At 42.9% G+C, this 20147-nt stretch overlaps 1 protein-coding gene across 1 annotated transcript in view; it reads right to left on the bottom strand.

Annotated features, from left to right (window-relative positions):
- The window catches only part of Btc (betacellulin), a 45835-nt gene that overhangs the window by 10251 nt on the left and 15437 nt on the right, over window positions 1-20147 (bottom strand). The window contains exons 2-3 of the mRNA XM_045129975.1: window positions 13724-13822; window positions 228-339 (exon numbers count right to left, since the gene is read on the bottom strand). Coding sequence (XP_044985910.1) covers window positions 228-339; window positions 13724-13822 — 211 coding nt within the window. The remainder of the gene's footprint in view (window positions 1-227; window positions 340-13723; window positions 13823-20147) is intronic.

The raw sequence follows: 20147 nt of genomic DNA, 5'->3' as shown, positions 1-20147 counted from the left end.
GACATTGATCTCAACTCCCACAGGTTCCTATTTCAGGAGGAAAGTTTGTGTCAGTTTCTCCATAAGCAGCTGATCCTTAAACAAGCGACTATGGGCATGACCAGGCAAAACCAGGTCTGACAGATGGCATGCGCAGTCAGCTCAGATTTTTCAACACTGTCAAGGCCCAGACTGGCACCTCTGCACAGTGCTTTGCTCAGGGTTCAGGGCTCAGGCCCTACACTTACAGGCAGGAAGGTGTCTGCTCCTCCACCACAAAGCGGCATCTTCCATGAATGCAGTAGTGTTTGTATGGCTTGGGGCACCGAGAAAAGTGGCCTTTCCGCCTGGTAGTGGTACCTGGAAAAGGAGAAAAAAAAAATCAGTGTATGAACCCGTTTTAAATTCTTGTTTATAAACAGAAACCTATTCCTAATGATGTCAGTGTTTCTGTAAAATATACTTTAATTTGCCATTTATCCTTCTCTCCAGCCTGGAATTAAAAGAGACCTTTGAGACCCCAAATAGCTTTAGGGAGTGGGTAGTAAGTGCGACTGTTGTAGTAATGTTTTATATTGTAATTAAGATAAGTCTAACTAACCTTTCAGAAGCATACTAGAGAGTTATTTTTTTGGTTTTGTTGTTACGATTTGATTTTATTTTGAGACAACTGAAACTCTTACCCAACAGCTATGTAGTTCCAGGTACTTGTCTAGTTATTTTTCATACATCACCTTATTCAATGCCTATCACAAGCTTCGAGGGTAGGTAGGCATCATTTAAATGGCCAGTGACAAATGTGTAAAGCACATCTCTTTTTGTTAAGTCATCTTCCAAGATCACAAGGCAGGAATGGAAGAGCTGGGGCTTAAACAAGGAATCCAGGTTCTTGATCACCTACTGGAGTGCCCTGTCACCCTGTCGACCCAGCCAGCAGTGGGATCTGCAGTATAGCTGGAAGCCACTCTGGTCTCATCAGGAGTGTGGGTCTCTCTTTTGGCTCAGAGGTCCTTTTTCCTACTGGCTTCTCCCTATCCTGATTTCAATTCTGCCCTACCTTCCTTGTCTTACATGTCTGAGTCTTGATTGCCTGATTTCCCAACTAAAGATATTAACATGTAACACTCTCCTCATTACTCAAATGAAAAAATAAATAATAAGGATCCATAAATAATGACTGCTAGCAGAAACCATGTGGAAATACTAATTATTTTCTTTGTTGTTTCACAGCTGGCATCTGCCTGCATCCAGAGAAAACAGCCACCAAACCAGCTGCCACCCAGAGCTAAACTGTCCATGCTCATGATATCAACAACAGCTTTCAGAACCAGACACCTGGGAGCCAGAAAGACAACACAGTGCTCACTGCTTCCCACTGGGCTTGATAAGACACCTGGCATGTCAATTATATTCAATTGTGCTAGTATTAATAGCAACAATTACTAAACTTCTTAATATGAGAAAGATCCATATAACTGCATAGTAAAATCAGGAGAATCTTGAAAGACTTTTTTTTTCTTTTTTTTTTAATTATTTATTTATTTATTTGAGAGCAACAGACATAGAGAGAAGACAGATAGAGGGAGAGAGAGAGAATGGGCGCGCCAGGGCTTCCAGCCTCTGCAAACGAACTCCAGACGCGTGCACCCCCTTGTGCATCTGGCTAACGTGGGACCTGGGGAACTGAGCCTCGAACCGGGGTCCTTAGGCTTCACAGGCAAGTGCTTAACCACTAAGCCATCTTTCCAGCCCTTGAAAGACATTTTTTAAAAAATATTTTTTTATTTATTTTAGAGAGAGAGAGAGAGAGACAAAATGCGTGCACCAGGGCCCTCAGCCACTGCAAACGAACTCCATGTGCCCCCTTGTGCATCTGGCCAACGTGGGTCCTGGGTAATTAAACCTGGGTCCTTTGGCTTTGCAGGCAAATGCCTTAACCTCTAAGCAACCCCTCCAGCCCATTGAAAGGTTTTTGAGTAATATACACACTGTGAATTGCTGTGAGGCCAGAATATAGTAGTACAGCCTTCCTTTTATATCTATAGAAGATGTCCCCAGACCTCTCACAGCTACCAAGATCTGAAGATACATGCACATGGAGTGTGTACACATCCTCTCATATACTCTGTCATCTCTACCTGTATATATTTTAATACACACTGTAAATATTACATAAGAGTTATTATGCTAAAGGCACTTATTTGCAAGCCTGTTGGCCCATGTAAAGCAAGATGCAACCTGAAGCATGTATCTGTGCTCCCAACCTGCCTACATCAATGGGAAGCAGATCTTGGAGAATCTGGAAGCTTATGGGCAGCTAGACTGGTGCACACACCTCAATAAAATGACAAGAGACTGTCTCAAAAAGAAGGTGGAAGGAACAGACAAACACCGCAAGGTTGTCCTCTGATTTCCATTCACATGCTGTGGTACGCATGTACACACACACACACACACACACACACACACACACACACACATTCATAAAAATAGTTATGCTGTATTGTTAAGAAATTATGGCAAGGAAATATGTCTGTATTCAATGCAGATACAATTTTGATGTACTTTTTGAGCCACACTTGGGTGGGTTCATCGATATGGAATTCATAACACAGATAGTCACTTCACAGTGTTTCCATGGATGGAAGAATGCTGTTGAGGAACTGACTGGCCTGGTTTAGGATGTAGACTCTCTTACCACCCAAGGTGACCTGTGCAGGCCAGAGAGTGGGACTCATCAGAGGACTGAAATTTCTCCCAGAAACAAGTACACAGTGTGTCAAAGACCAAGCATGGTGCCTTTTGCCGAGGAATTCCATGAGTAGAGTTTTCTAGCCCTGCAAGAGGCACTGAAGCATCAAATGAGTCAAAGTGCTCTGCCTCTTTAATCAATACAGCAGCACAAATAAGAAGCATTAACAAGCAACTAGCCAGTCGAAGCAATTATGGTAACCATAGAAATGGTTGTAACACACTAGAAACAGTAGAAAGAACGTGGAACAGGGGAGAAGGAAATCAGTGCATAATTTTTGGTTCTGCCCCTTTCCTCTTTTGACTAATTTGCAGAGAGAGGAAAGATTATGAATATAGGCATGCCAGGCTCTCCTGCCACTGCAAATGAACTGCAGCTGCAAGATTCACTTTGTGCCTCTGGCTTGATGTGGGTACTGGAGAATTGAACCTGGTCCAGAAGTGAGTGTCTTTCATCTCCCCAGTCCCAGTTCTGCCCCTTTCAATGCCTGAGCCCAGACAAAAGCTAATTAAACTATCTGAGCCTTCGATTATTTTTCTGGAAGTCAAAGATAATAACATCAACTTTAAAGGACAAACATGCAAAAAAAAAAAAAAAAGAGATGAAACTTTCTGGCAAAATTTACTAAAACAGTGAAGTCCCCAGTGTTAGAGTTGATTATAGAACCTTGATAAACTTGGCCATATAAAGAGGAATGGTGTGTCCACAGGAAGATTGCTCTTCTAAGCAAATAAAAAATTTGGAAAAATGTAACTTTTTGGAGGCAGTCAGCAAACAATGTAATGATGGAAGTTGTCAAGGGCAAAGGTGTAAAATCATAGCTGTGCAGGTCTGATGCAGCGGATGGGAGGCAGAGGAAACTGCTGTGGGAAGACAAGAAAGGGAGTGGCCAGGGATGGCTGTGATGGATCTGGAGACCGGAGTGTCAAGGGGCCGTAACACAGAGCACAAGAGAGCTGAAGATGGTTCTAATCCAAGAAACACGTAACAAATAAATAAATAAAATACTTCACAGTGAAGCATGCTCTTCATGCATTAGACAGGGTGGTGCAGACAAGATCAGAGTAGGAGACACTAAACACTGCAAGAAAAAGCAAGTCCTACGTGAGCCAGGTCATCAAGTGTGATGCCGGCCTTCGTCAGGGGCACGACGGGCAAAGAAATAATTCAAGAGGCAGAAAAGCCCAAAGACAGATAAAGCACACTCCAGACAGCCTTTCCTGCTTTGCAAAATGTACTTGCCTTTAGATACAAGCCATTTGGCTCTGTATGCAAGTGACCTCGTTAATTCCTCTGGTTGCTATACTCTTTGAAAGGAACCCCAACTTTTAATAAACACCACACAGAATATAATTCCAACAGGCAAATTAGCCAGCAGCTGCTGGGAGCAGTGATTTCAACAGCCTCTGCCCATCCAAGTAGCACAAATCCATGCCAGCTAAATGGTTGCCAGGTCCTATTTTGATGGCTTACAGAGCTCACTTTGACAAAGAGGCATGCTTTTAAATATTCCCAACATCATTTGGACTCAAAACCCTCTCCATGCCACCAGGCAGAAAATGCCTGGTGATTTCTCTACATAACGTTTAAACATGAAACAAATAAATCACACATCTTCTCATGTAGAACAAAACAAAACAAAACCCAGATGGGATCCCATCTTTCTCTCTCTCTCTGCAAGACGAGAAACTTGATCAGCATTCTCTTTGCAGAGGGCATCTAAAATTCCAGTTGCTTCTCATCTAGCATCCTTCGAAGTCTCATTATCTGGAAATGGACCCATGAAGCAATTTTCTGCCTGTCATGAGGCCTGATGAGAGAGGGAAACCCTCCCTCCACTGCACGTATCTCCATCACAGCCAAGCGGATCCGAACGCGGAAGGATGCTCGTCCCAGCACTTCGCTCCTCTCCTGAAAACAGCAATCAGAGCATTCCCGTGATCCTGACAGAGCTCGTTAGTGAACTTAATTAATCTTTATCCTCCCCACCTTACTTTTTTAAAAAATACATACTACCTAAGCAGAAGCATTCTCTCAAGAGTGAGGAGAGCCTACAGAAGGACTGCATCCATCAGCTGCCTGGACCACACACATCATCTCCAGTGGTGAGGGTTAGAAACGAGAGTTCTTTGCCTCTTCATGGGACAGTGCATTCTAACATGTTAAAAGTAAAAGAAGCCATTACTGCTACTGCAGGCCAGTCCATGTACAAATTTGATTTTAAGAGTTCACAGTAGGGGGCTGGATAGATGGCTTAGTGGTTAAGGTGTTTGCCTGAAAAGCCAAAGGATCCTGGTTCAGTTCTCCAGGACCCACGTAAGCCAGCTGCACAAATGGGCCTATGCATCTGGTGTTTATTTGTAGTGGATGGTGGCCCTAGCATGCCCATCCTTTCTCTCTCTCTCTCTGTTTTTCTCTCTCTCAAATAAATAAATAATTTTTGTTTGTTTGTTTCTCTAGGTAGGGGCTCACTCTTGTTCAGGCTGGCCTGGAATTAACTATGTACTCTCAGGGTGGCCTCAAACTCTCGGCAATCCTCCTACCTCTGCCTCCCAAGTGCTGGGATTAAAGACGTGCGCCACCACACCTGGCTAAAAAAATACTTTTTAAAAAAGAGTTCACAGTAGGGATTAAAGCAAGAAAATTTTCCCATATCCAATCAGAAGAGCAACTGTCACCTTCCCTGGGTCACATGGATAGTTAGAAGGGATGTAATAGAGTCCTCTGTATTAAGCCTAAGTGGAGGAATACAGACACCCACATAAATTCCAATATGGAATTCTCTTCAATTTGGTGCATGTTGCATCAATTATTTCCTCATTGCTTTGAACACATAGCTAAGCAGCAGTTTATGGAAGGAAAGGGGTTAAATTCAGCCTACAGTGCCAGAGGGTAGACCCTGTCCTGTCAGGGAAGGAATGGCAGGAGCCGGAAGCCAGAATCACACCAGCAAGGAGGAGATAGAGCGGCAGAACAGCAAGTGGGGTGGGCTGTGGAACCTCAAGGCCCACCCCTAGTGACACACCTCCCCCAGCAAGACTCCACCTCCTAAAATCCCTCGCCTTCCCAAGCAGCACCCCAACTGGGGAATCAAGTGTTCAAACACATGAGACTATGGAGGGAATTCTACATTCAAAACACAGCATCATTCCTTCATTTTTCTTTATCTGACTCTAATTCTTAAAAAAAATAAAAGAAAAGAATTTTTGTGATGCCTGTGTCCCTAAAACCCTTCAGAATGAGTATATAAGGTCTATTTTTCCTTAAAAATTTCACTTACTATTTCAACAGTGCCTATTACAGATGTATTTTATAATTCTGTAAAGTACATTAATATAAGCAACTCTATTCTGAAGTCAATTCTAAGGGAAATTCATGCTACAATCATTATGAAAATACTTTTTGTAATAATTACTAGGCTATGTACTAACAGTATTACTAGCCCCTTAGTTACATAAAGCTTTTTATAACTGACTTACTAAAGGATAATACATTTTGGAATGCAGCTCTACAGAGTTGACAAAGGAAAAGAAATAACCAAACTCACACTACATGATGATCTAAGCCCAGCTTCAGCTCTACGTCTCCATGGCAACACCTCTAACTACCTGTTTCTCTCTGTAGCCTCATATGTGTCTAGTCTGCTCACAAACACCAGAGAAAGACCATTGAAAAACACAAAGACAAAACTACAGGCTTGATACAGGACTTACTACCTTATTCTCTACTGCCTTTCTAACCTCATCTTTGCCCATTTTCTTCATTGATTATCCCTGGCATCTTGAAGAAGATGTACCACATAGTATGTGCACAAAATGGTGCTTGTATCTGGAGTTTGTTTACAGTGGCATGAGGCCCAGATGCACTCATATTCATTCTCTCTCTCTCTCTCCATCCTTGCAAATGAATAAAAATATTTTTAAATGAAAATGTATTGTCATTGATAGTGATGTGTTTATTTTTTTGATGTATAAAAATGTAGTCAAAGGGCTGGAGAGATGGCTTAGCGGTTAAGCGCTTGCCTGTGAAGCCTACGGACCCCGGTTCGAGGCTCGGTTCCCCGGTCCCACGTTAGCCAGATGCACAAGGGGGCGCACGCGTCTGGAGTTCGTTTGCAGAGGCTGGAGGCCCTGGCACGCCCATTCTCTCTCTCTCCTTCTATCTGTCTTTCTCTCTGTGTCTGTTGCTCTCAAATAAATTAAAAAAATTTTAAAAAAATGTAGTCAAATAAAGTAAAAGTGTAGAGTCATGTACATGCTTGAATTTAAATGTTACTGCTTAAAAATAATTTATTCGGGCTGGAGAGATGGCTTAGCAGTTAGGCGCTTGCCTGTGAAGCCTAAGGACCCCGGTTCAAGGCTCAGTTCCCCAGGTCCCACGTTAGCCAGATGCACAAGGGGGCTCACGCTTCTGGAGTTCGTTTGCAGAGGCTGGAAGCCCTGGTGTGCCCATTCTGTCTCTCTCCCTCTATCTGTCTTTCTCTCTGTGTCTGTCGCTCTCAAATAAATAAAAAAATTTAAAAAAAAACTGAAAAAAATAATTTATTCTAATTTTATTTTATTTAAGCCCCATCATGATCACACTTAAAATACATTAACAATAAAGAATTGCATTAATTTGATTGAAATGTCCCCTTGTGTGTTTTGAGTACTTGGTCCTCAGCTGATGGCAACTTGGGAAGGCTTTGGAGCGTTTAGGAGGTAAAGTCTTGCTGGGGTCAGACCTTGAGGTTTATTGGTCCAGCCCACTGGGTGCTCAGAGCTACCTCACCAGTCTGCTTCCTTCCTCCTGGTGGTACAAGATGCCCCCTGTCTGTTCTACCATGCTTTCCATAATGAAGCTTCCCCTCCAAACTGTAAACTGACATAAACCATTTCCTCCCATCAGCTATTTTTTATTGGGTGTTTTGTTCCAGCAATGAGAAGGCAACTCTAACAATTATCAAAGCACCTTGGCACCAAAGAACTCAACAGAGGACAGTAAGCGAGAACAAGAGCTACCAGAAAGAAAACAGTTCACAAAACAAATCCTTCCCTACCAGCAATCACTTCAGATATAAATGAGTTCAACTCCCTAATCATAAGTTGGAGAATTGCTAAAAATATATTTAAAAGGTTTAACTCTATGTCTTCATTGTCTGTAGAGTTGCTTTAAGAGCATGAATGGGCTGTAAGCAAAGAGATGTAGACCCTTCACCACTGATGCACAAAGGAGATCACAGTGGTGATATATCAGACAAAATAAGCTTAAACTCAATCTTTCCCAGTGACCCAGTGACCCAGGCAGGCAATGTGTATATGTATATGTGTGTGTGTACTATTTTATATTTATTTATTTATTTATTTATTTATTTATTTATTTATTCTATTTTTGACATTTTGACATATAATTCATATGATCTTATCCCCCCCAGTTACCCTCTTATCCATTTTCCACTAAACCCCTTATTCTCCCCCATTAATACCCATATTACTTTCATGTCTCCTTTTGAATCCACTGAGCTAAATTTGGCTTGCTTGCATTATCATGGAAAGGTTATTTACTGTGGAATGAGCAACTTACCGGTGGCTGCACCAATGATAACCCTGACTTCCCACTTCCCAGTAGCTACTAGGTAGTCTGGGAGGTGTGGAGATCCCTCCTTCCCCTATTGATGGTGAAGTATGGACAGGTTCAGTCTTGTGCTAGAACCCACCACAGCTATGAGATCATGAGTGTAATGGCCATGTCTATCCAGAACACAATGTTTAGCAGCCCCCTCCCATCCTTCTGCTCTTATGTCTTTCTGGCAACTCTTTCGCAAGGAATTAGGCAATATAATTTGATAAGATTTTCAATTCTCCAAGGTAATATAACAATTACATACATTTGTGTATGCATGTACATGAGTGTGTGTATGTGTGTGTGTACCTAAAATCAGAATATCTAATTATATAAAGCAAACATTGTCAGAACTGAAAAGAGGCTGAACACCCTGCGTAAATGAGACACAATAGGCAATAGCCTAAATCATAGTAGGGCATCCTGTTGTAGGAGGGACAGGAAGAGAGCTAGGCTATAATATCCACTTACTCTTGTTATTGATTGTAGCACATTCTACAGTTATTGTCAGGAAATATGAACAAGAAAGTGAAGGGATCTAGGTTGGTCCAGGTCCATCCAGAGAACAGCCCTGCAGATAAGAAGACTGTACCACTAAAAGACCTTAATATCTCACTGTCATAGTATATATATTAAGACAGACTATCAATTAAGTAACAGTGTACTTGAACCTGATAGATGAAATGGATTGAACCAACTTATGCAGAATTTTCTACCAACAGTAGCAGAATAGACATCCTTCTCAAGTGTAGATAGTGTGGCTGTTGCAGTCAGTTTCATGTTGCTGGCAGAAATCACACAACCAAGAGCAGCTTTTGGGGGAAAAAGGGCTTATTTTGGCTTACAGACTCAAGGGGAAGCTCCATGATAGCAGGGACAATGATGACATGAGCAGAGGGTGGACATCACCCCCTGGCCCACATAAGGTAGACAACAGAAACAGAAGAGTGTGCCAAACACTGGCAAGGGGACACTGGCTATAGCATACGTAAGCCTGCCCCCAACAATACACTGCCTCCAGGAGACTTTAATTTTCAGTTGCCACCAGCTGGGGAGACTAGCATTCAGAATACCTAAGTTTATGGGGGACACCTGACTCATATTACCACATTCTTCCCCTGGCCCCCATAAACTGATATCCATATATGATATGAAATGCAATCCATTCAGATCAACTTTCAAAGTCCCCACAGTTTTTCATTAATCCTAATGTTGTTTGTACATCCCCATAGACCAAGGACTATTAACTGAGCCATAATACCAAAAAATCCCCCCAAAGCCCATAATGACACAGAATAAAACATTCACACTGCAAAAGATAGCATTAGGCATAGCAAAGAAATATTCAACCAATACAAGATTTAAAACAACCAGGGAAAACAACAAACTCTGTAGCTCCAAGACCAGCTCTAGCCAGTGACAAATCTCAAAGTCCAATAATTCAAACCAGCAACAAGTCTCTGGAGTTCCAATTCTGCCCCTCCAGCTAGGCTACTCACAGTTCTGGAAAACTTCATCTGGGGCCTACAACTCTCCTTGGCAGCCATCTCGTGGTTTCCACTGTAAGCTATAGTTCAACCTCATGGTCCTATGGCGTCTCCATGCAGGCATCCAGCAAACCTGCTTCACACTGCCCATGGCCATTTCCAAAACACAAGACCGTGTTGCAAATTCAATGACTCTCTCTTTCCTGCATTTATTATACTCATAATATCAGATGGGGTGCCAATTTGTTAATCCAGAGAGAAGTAAAGCAGACTTTGAAGAACAAGATACTCCTTGTGCTTCAAAAGACTCTACATTCTTCCTGTTTCCAGTGCAGGTCAGCTGGCCCAATCTCAAAGTTCATAATCTCTCAAACAATTTGCACGTGAACAGGCAGCAGTTTAGGCTCAAAGATTTCATTTTTTTCTGTGTCATATCCCTCTGCTCACACCAGTCCATTTCTACACAATGTAACCCTGCACAACTTCTCAGGACATGACCATGACAGTAAGTCTCTCACATAAACTGCTTCTGGCCCAGTCCAAGCAAAGTTTTTTCTTACCCTCATAAGCCAAATCTCACAGTCCATAGTTCTTACTGCATTCAGGTCTTTCAACTCTGACCAGAATAGTCCATCAAGCTGTACTTACAGCACTGCAAAGAATCTCTTGGGCCAAGGTTTCAAATCCTTCCACACTCCTCTTAAAAATCAGCTCCCAAATGTCAAAGCCACACAGTCAGGTGTCTAGCAGCAAATGATTCCACTCTTGGTACCAGCCTTACCGTTGCAGTCAGGTTCACATTGCTGGCAAAGACCACCAGGCCAAGAGCAGCATTTGGTAAAAAAAAAGGGGGGGATTTATTTTGGCTTAAAGACTCAAGGGAAGCCCCATGATGGCAAAGAAAATGATGACATAAGTAGAGAGTGGCCCACATAAGGTAGAAAACAGGAACAGGAGAGTGTGCCAAATACTGGCAAGGGGACACTGGCTATAATACCCATAAGTCTGCCCCCAACAATACACCACCTTCAGGAGGCTTTAATTTCCAACTGCTATCAGCTGGGGAGACTAGCATTCAGAATACCCAAGTTTATGAGGGACACCCGACTCAAACCACTACACTTGTCTTCAGGTAGATCATATGTGAGGATGTCAAAAGTTTGTGTGACAAATTTAGAAAGGTTGAAGTTATGGCAAGTATCTCTTCTGATCACAATGAAATAAAACTAGAAATTAACAGCTGGGTGAGGATGAAATGTTCATAAATCAAACAGTACACTTCTGAGAATTGAAAACAAGAGCTCAATGAGACATATATTCTCCTGTGTCCCTTACAGTGTTACTCACTGTTGTATCAGGTTCACATTGCTGGTAGAAATCACCCAACCCAGAACAGCTTGTGGGAAAAAAAAAGGTTTATTTTGGCTTACAGGCTTGAGGGGAAGCTCCATGATGGAAGGGAAAATGATGGCATGAGCAGGGTGAATATCACCCCCTGACCAACATCAGGTAGACAATAGCAACAGGAGAGTGTGCCAACCACTGGCATGGGGAAACTGGCTATGGCACCCATAAGCCTGCCTCCAAGAATACACCACCTCCAGGAGGCTTCAATTTCTAATTGCCATTAGCTGGGGATCCTAACATCCAGAACACCTAGGTTTATGGGAGACACCTGAATCAAACCACCACACTCACCCAAGCCAAAGTGTAGATGTAAGTTAAGTGTCTACTGACAATGAACAAAGAACCCATGGCTCTCACCTACTGTGAAATCATAGTCAGCCTTTTAAAAGAAGGAAAGTCTGGAGTGTGTGGCAACTTGAAGAAACCTAGGAGACATTACACTAACTGAAACCAGCCAGTCACAGAGGAGAAATGTTGTGTGATTCTGCTTCTGAGAAGTGTTTGAAACAGTGAAGCTCACAGAGTCAGGCAAGAGGATAGAGTGGCCATCCCAATGGAAGGGGTCATGGGGTTTTGATTAAACAGGTCTGAAGTTTAATTAAGCATGATGAGTAAGTTAAAGAGATCTTTTGTACATCATGATGCCTGTGATGAAAGCTGTATCATTGTCCCCCTTATATCCTATTAAATGTATTCATTACAGTAAAATTAAAACCAAGAAAACATATTGAGATCAATGACAAGAGATCTTTGAACATTGTCAGTCATAATTTCCCAAGGAAGATATGGAAAATGCCAACACTTAAGACATGTGAAAACATACCAAAGGGAAATACATACTCACAAAGCTCTCCCAACATGGGTGACATGGTTAGGTCCCCACAGGCATGACCTAAGGCACCACTGACTTCCAGTCTATGCACACCTGCAGCCCACCCACTGCTGTGAATGGTAAAAGAGGAAGACTGGGTCAGAGCTGATGACTCACTTCAGGAAGACTTGATCAGAATGTTCCTGGCTCTGTGACAGCATTCCCAGGGTGCTGGGAAAGGGACACCCACACCCAACCACCATACGCCATACCAGCTCTCAGAAGCTCCCAGGGAAGAAGACAAAGGAACCCTTATCTACAACTACCTGCACTTTCTTTAATTATTTTTCTAAAATCACAAATATCCATGTAGAAGAGCAGATCATATAATCGATACACAATCAATATTACCTTGGACCAAAGGTCAACACAAAAATGGTCCAAGGACCAAATCTGGCCCATAGCCTGTTTTTAGAAGTAAATTTTTATTGCAAGCCTTTCCTTAGACTAAACTTTCACGATTCTAATTCAAGCATGTCCAGGGTAAAACATGTGAAATCCTTGCTTTCTTTGCTTTTAAAGGTATGGAATAGACACCGAGAAAGACCATGGAATGTGCCAACTTTACATGAATCCAGTCCAAGTTGTCACATGCTCTAGTCTGGAGCATACAACTATGCCACCCCATGTAATGATTAACCTTGACTGTCACTTGATGGGATTTAGAGTCATCATGGAGACACACCTGTGGCTATGACTGTGAGAGTGTCTCAGTGATATTTAACTGAGATGGGGAGAGCTATCCTGAATGTGGGCAGCAACAGCTCCATGGGCTGGCGTCCCAGAGCAAATGAAAAGGAGAAAATAAGAGAAGTGCCAGCATTCATCTGTCTGCTTCCTGACTCTAAACCAAAAATAAACACATGAGAACTTGAAATTTTGCTTAATGTGAGATATCCTCTTAGCATCATGGCCCAATAATGAAAACAGAAGGATGCATTGTGACCAGCTGCTTCCCACACCTGTCACCACAGCTACAGCCACCCTCAGTGGCAGGCCTTTCCCAGCATGATGGGCTGTAACTTCAAGCTATGAGGCAGAACAAATCCTTTCTTCCTTAAGGTGCTTTGTCAGGTACGTTGTCATAGCTAGAAGGAAAGTAGTTGCTACGTCCAGCAAATAGGAATTAGGAGTGATGCATAGGAATCAAAAAGACTTGACATTTTTCCAAGATTAGATATGTACTATGACTTTGGGTGAGTTACTCTTTCTGTCATCATTTTGCTTTCCTTTTCTTTCTTTCTTTCTTTTTTTTTTTTTTTTTTTTTTTTTTTTTTTTTTTTTTTTTTAGTTAGGGTCTCGTTCTAGCCCAAGTTCACCTGAAATTCACTATGATCCTCCTACCTCTGCCTCCAGAGTGCTGGGATTAAAGGCGTGATCCACGATGTCCCTTGTGAGTTAATCTTTCTAAGCTTTGACTTAAAGTTTAAAAAAAAAAAAAAAAAAAAAAAACCTTTCCTTATTCAGAGGGTTCTTCTGAGGAATAAATGCATTCTTGTATGCAAAGGCACTTATCATACAGTACCTAGTATATTAGCATATGCCCAAAGAACTACCTAGCATTACAAATACTGTTAGCAATAAACTTCAAGGAGCACAGCACTGAATATGAAACATAAGTGTTACCTGCACAGTTTTCCCCAGACTCTCGGCAGAGAGGGCCATTGGTCACAGGCCTTCTGGTTGAGTTCCCATCTGCGGCCACACAGTGAAGAATCACTAGACCTTCAAGTTCAAAACAGAACAAAAAGACGAAGATGAGAACTTGAAGTTGTGCTTAATGTGAAATATCCTTTCTGCATCACAACACAGTCTTAGAAATAGCAAGCCTGTAGTTTCTACTATAAGATTTTCTCTCCCAGTGAGATGGAGTCAGGGACCAGCAGGTCTCATGATCTTAGCTCAGTATTAGATATATTTTCAAGTCAGCTTCACATCATTGAACTGCAAAACTTAAGGGAGGATGCTCAGCCATAGCTTGTGATGTTTGCTTATGTCAGACTCCGTAGTAGAGGGATGGTACCTGGAAAATCACATGAACACATTGGGGGATGGGCAAAGGGAATGAGCTCCAGCCAAGAAGCTTTTCCACCCCACGCTGACTGATGCTTCTCAGACAGAAACTTTTTGGTTTGCTTCCTTCTGGTGTAGACATGAGATAAATATTCAATACGTGGGGCTTTCTTCTGGACGGTGGTGGTGATATTGGGCTGTGTGTAGGCACTTCAGCCTTCTCTGGGGACTTTTAAGGAAATTACAGTTTCTGCACTTAATCTAGGAATGATTGTCTTCAGGAGTGAAAGAAATGTGGTTGGCATGGCTTGTAAAATAATAAGTGGGCCTTTGAGTGAGCCCTGATTCTCCCAATCCAAGGATGGAAAGCTGTCACTGGACATTGGATCATATTAAAGAATTGCTATAAATATCTTAAAGTATAATAATGACATTGTGGTTTTGATTGAGTCAATATTTCTTAGATATATTTAAATACTTATTAATGGAATAATGTATTTATGATTGCATTATTTATTATCATTATTAGTAGTGGTATTTTGTAGCACTGGCAATCAAATCCAGCCTTGTGCACGCTTGGCAGGCGGTCTGCTACTTCACTACACACAGCCCCATTACTTTAAAATAAGCCATCCTGGAGATGTGGGTACAAGATGATAAGGGAAAGGCATAGCCAAAAGTTAGGTCCAAAGTTGGGAATTGTTGAAGCTGAGTGTACCACAGTTCACTATGCTGCTGTGTCCCAGTATATGTTCAAAACATCTATGATAAAAAGGGAAAAATAGAGGGGTGATAAAAGAAGGGAGGGGAACAAAAGTGGCTTGGGAATTGGCTGCCCCAGAGTTCAAGACCTGCTATTGCCAGTGCTCAGTATGTTAAGTATGTGGTAAGGATGCAGAGCATTGCCAGGAGTGCTGGCTTGCACACAGTGCTAGGTAACTGTTCTCATTAGTATGCAGCTGACAGAAGTAACAGACACTCATATGGGCTGCAGAAATCTATACATCTGGCCAAGTTTTGGCACAACATATCCTCCAATTTGATTCCATTCCACAAGCCTTTATGAGCATCCAGGAGCAGGTGGGTGAAAAGCATCAAGATGCTCTGAAGCTACATGATAATCAGCCAACAATTAACAGTAACATGAAGTGACCTTGTGTACCAACAAACAACAGTACTAACATGGTCAAAAGCCAAGTTTTCCAATAAGATATTTTCCCCCCCCATTTATCAAATGGAAAAAGATTTTTTATAGAAAAGTTAAAGAGAAATATGGATGTTGGGTGAACTTGTTCTTGTTTTCTGGAGGACAGTTTAGCAGTGTATAGAACATAGGAGCAAAGATAACCCCCAAATGGGCAAGCTCTTGATTAGTACATTTTCCTAAGGGAATAACTCAGGATGCTCAGCAACTTATGCCACAAGCTCTCTGCACGGCTTTATAAGCTGGTGACCATAAACCATATCTATCAAAAAGAACCATTTTCTTGCCTGCACATATTTTAAGAATTGAATCTAAACGGTTCACAATACATTTAGGTTTTCTGACTCCTTAACAGTCAGTCTGCAACATAAGCTTTCATCATAAGTGCTGGAACTAAGAAACAGGAAATCCTTGAGATACTGCACACTCCATGAGGCTGGCTGGACTCGTTTAACTGCTGGGACCTGACAGACATTTGACTTTGTCATCTGTAAGAAGAGACCAAGACATCAGAGAAATGTTCATGGTTACTGAATACTAAAGACTGCTTAATAAAGAACACTCCTGGTCCATCTGTGACTCAACAAATGTTTATTGAGTCCTATGTTTGGTACTGGTGTGAGACACTAAAGGCTCGAACACAGATGTCATCACTAACCTCAAGGAACTCATATTCTGGGGAGACAGAAGACAACACTTCAAGGTACAGTGTCATTAACACAGTGAAATAAAACAGGAGAAATACCAAGGGGAGGGTCAGCTCTGCCTGGTAGCAAAGACTTCACAGAGAAGCTCAATTTTATGGTCAGTTTTTAATAGGAAATAAATGGTTTTTAAAGTACTGATTAATAACTTGCTGAAAAAGTATAAGCTAGATAATCAGTGTTGTTAACATTTATGTGATCATAATAATGGAAATATTGATAATTTAACAATAATTGTCACAAAGTTAAAAAGCCAGGGGATATCAGGACAGGGCTGGGGAGATGGCTTAGAGGATAAAACACCTAGTGTACAAGCATGAGGACTTTGTTTGGAGCCCCAGTAACACCCGGGCATGGCAGTGCATGCCTGAAACCCTAGTGCTGGGAAAGTAGAGCCATGAGGCTCACTAAGGCTTGCTGGTTGGTGGAGCCAAATGACTGAGCTCCAGGTTCAGCGATAGACCCTGGGTCAACAGATGAGTGAATGAAGAAGACACCCCATCACCAGACTCCTGCCTCCACATGCATGTGCTCCCACACACATAGGTACATGTTCAAGGATACACATGCCACACACAAGTACATGCAACCTCTCCCAAAATAAACAAACAGAAATCACAGGATAAGCAAATCATATAGCAATCCATAGGAGGTGAATGCCAGAAGAAACATCTTCAGAGTCAAATGCTGTTGCATCCAAGAAGGTGGGTGAGGCAAGAGGCAAGGTGCACAGACCTGCTACTTGTTGTTAGAAGCTTTCCAGCACCGCTGGATTCTTTAAAGCCATATGGTTATATACCATGCTATTAATAACAGAGCTAGCTTGAGGCAAACAGAAGAAGTTGAAGAAACCCAGGACATTTTAAACAAAAGGACAACTTGGCAAATTAAACATGAAATGAAACAATACAACTGGCCTAGCTTGTTTGGGGAGGGGGTGATGGAGTTGTGATGGAAGAGGTCAGGGAGCTTGTTGGAGGGTGGAGGGTGGAGGGGTTGTGATGGAAGAGGTCAGGGAGTTTGTTGGAGGGCTCAGAGGTCATGATGGAAGAGGTCAGGGAGCTTGTTGGAGGGTGGAGAGTGGAGGGGTTGTGATTGAAGGGGTCAGAGAGCTAGTTGGAGGGTGGTGGTGTAGTGATGGAAGAGGTCAGGGAGCTTGTTGGAGAGTGGTGGGATTGTGATGGAAGAGGTCAGGAAGCTTCTTGGCAGGTGGTGGGGCTGTGATGGAAAATGTCAGGGAACTTGTTGGAGGGTGGAGGGGTGTGATGGAAGAGGTCAGGGAACTTGTTGGAGGGTGGAGGGGCTGTGATGGAAGAGGTCAGGGAGCTTGTTGGAGGGTGGAAGGGTTGTGATGGAAGAGGTCAGGGAACTTGTTGGAGGGTGGAGGGGTTGTGATGAAAGAGGTCAGGGAACTTGTTGGAGGGTGGAGGGGTTGTGAATGAAGAGGTCAGGGAGCTTGTTGGAGGGTGGAGGGGTTGTGATGAAAGAGGTCAGGGAACTTGTTGGAGGGTGGAGGGGTTGTGATGGAAGAGGTCAGGGAGCTTGTTGGAGGGTGGAAGGGTTGTGATGGAAGAGGTCAGGGAACTTGTTGGAGGGTGGAGGGGTTGTGATGAAAGAGGTCAGGGAACTTGTTGGAGGGTGGAGGGGTTGTGAATGAAGAGGTCAGGGAGCTTGTTGGAGGGTGGAAGGGGTGTGATGGAAGAGGTCAGGGAGCTTGTTGGAGGGTGGAAGGGTTGTGATTGAAGAGGTCTGGGAGCTTGTTGGAGGGTGGAGGGGTTGTGATGGAAGTGGTCAGGGAACTTGTTGGAGGGTGGAGGGGTTGGGATGGAAGAGGTCAGGGAGCTTGTTGGAGGGTGGAAGGGTTGTGATGGAAGAGGTCTGGGAGCTTGTTGGAGGGTGGAGGGGTTGTGATGGAAGTGGTCAGGGAACTTGTTGGAGGGTGGAGGGGTTGGGATGGAAGAGGTCAGGGAACTTGTTGGAGGGTGGAAGGGGTGTGATGGAAGAGGTCAGGGAACTTGTTGGAGGGTGAAGGGGTTGTGATGGAAGAGGTCAGGGAACTTGTTAGAGGGTGGAAGGGTTGTGATGAAGAGGTCAGGGAACTTGTTTGAGGGTGGTGAGGTTGTGATGAAGAGGTCAGGGAACTTGTTGGAGGGTAGAGGGGTTGTGATGGAAGTGGTCAGGGAACTTGTTGGAGGGTGGAGGGGTTGTGATGGAAGAGGTCAGGGAACTTGTTGGAGGGTGGAAGAGGTTGTGATGAAGAGGTCAGGGACCTTGTTGGAGGGTGGAGGGGTTGTGATGGAAGAGATCTGGGAGCTTGTTGGAGGGTGGAGAGGTTGTGATGGAAGAGGTCAGGGAACTTGTTGGAGGGTGGAGGGGTTGTGATGGATGAGGTCTCGGAGCTTGTTCGAGGGTGGAGGGGTTGTGATGAAGAGGACAGGGAACTTTTTGTAGGGTGGTGGGGTTGTGATCAAGAGGTCTGGAAGCTTCTTGGAAGGTGGTGGGGTTGTGATGGAAGTGGTCAGGAAGCTTGGGGAACAAAAGAACTATGTGCAACATACACTGTTAGCATTCTGTGAACGCTAGAATGGACCCAGTAAAGAATTTTAGGTGTGAGGAACAGTAATCATTCTTTCTTTCTAATTAAGGACTATTTTGGTATCAGAACAGGTAACTTAAGCACCTCAAACCCTGGAAGCTCCCACGGCAGCCAGACTGGAGAGTGCAGCAGTGAACAATGAGACACTGTGCCTCAAACCAGAGGAATGTGAAGACCAACACCCGGCGTTGTCCTCTGGCCTCCACATGCACCTTAGCACATGCACACCTGCACTCACTCATAATACCCACACACTCAAATACACACACAGAGATGAAGATGAGTCAGTATGTACCCAAAAGAGAAACCAGAAGATTCTGTCCTGCTTTATTTGGGGACAAGAGGTGACTGACAGGATGTAGCTGATGGGCTGGAGACACCTTCATAGGAGCAGGAGATGTGGGAGCTCCAGCCTAACAGGCGTGGCCACATCCATGGTACCTGAGACGTTTGCTGTCAAAGTTATCCATTCTGGAAAATGTAACTTATGTTAAGAAAATCTTTATAAGAATGTAAAAGGCCCTTTTGTATTCTATGCATCTTTCTTCATTGCTCAAGGACACCCAAACTCTGGCTTAAAATAGAAGGGAAATGTTCAATGGATTTTATACCCTTCCACTACTAACATTTGGGGCTGGATTCCTCTGTGCTGTGGAAGGTTGTGCATTATAGAATGATTGACAGAAACTTTGGTTTTCACTTACTAGAAACCAGTGGCATTCATACCCCTGAAACCACAGCACCAAAGGCCCCCAGCACTGAGGGATGCTCCAGGTGTGAACCAATGCAATTTTCTTCATATTTGAGTCAAAATATAGATTTCATTTTTACTAAGTGTTTCTAATTTAAACCAATAGTACAGCCTTCAACGTCTCAAACTGTGACTTCTAAAAAAAATTCTTTTCAAGATAAGCATCAGTATCGCATAAAAAAACACACCAGGCTCAGTTATTAATTCACTATGAGACTTGAGTCAATGAACACATTATTCTGATTCTTTTGATTTAAGGAAACCTAGGATCATAGGTTTTCTGCCCATCTCATGAACATTAATGAAAACCAGTAATAAATGAGAATTTTTAAAGAAGGACCTATTTCTCAACCTTGACAAATGCCCCTGTTTGTGGAACTCATGGTAGAGTTTCTTTTCTTTTCTTTTTCTTTTCTTTTTTTTGACTCAACTAAAATAAGTATACCCTCCCTTTCCCATGAAAGAGTCTTAAATACTTGAAGCTGGTTTTCCAGTTTCCCTAGCAGCCACCCCCTCCCAGGGTAGCCATCGTAGTTCCTTTAAACATATTTTATTAGATATTGGAGAAGCCTCCAAAAGCCATGTCATCTTCCTCTACATGCAAATCTGAAATCAAGTTGCACCCCACAAGGTCTAGCAAAGACAGAAAATGGTGGGGCTGGCACCCCAGCACGTCCAGCAATGCAACCCCATGGTGTGTGGCGTTTAAGTAATGACTGCCATATCAAATATTGAAATTTTATTCTGTTTGCTATAAAATGTGGCTCCTAAATGTCTTGTGT

This window comes from Jaculus jaculus, chromosome 11, assembly GCF_020740685.1.
Source record: "Jaculus jaculus isolate mJacJac1 chromosome 11, mJacJac1.mat.Y.cur, whole genome shotgun sequence".
In the NCBI taxonomy this organism is placed as follows: Eukaryota; Metazoa; Chordata; class Mammalia; order Rodentia; family Dipodidae; genus Jaculus; species Jaculus jaculus.
The sequence above is the reverse complement of the archived record's forward strand: the minus strand, read 5'-3'. Positions and strand labels throughout refer to the sequence as shown.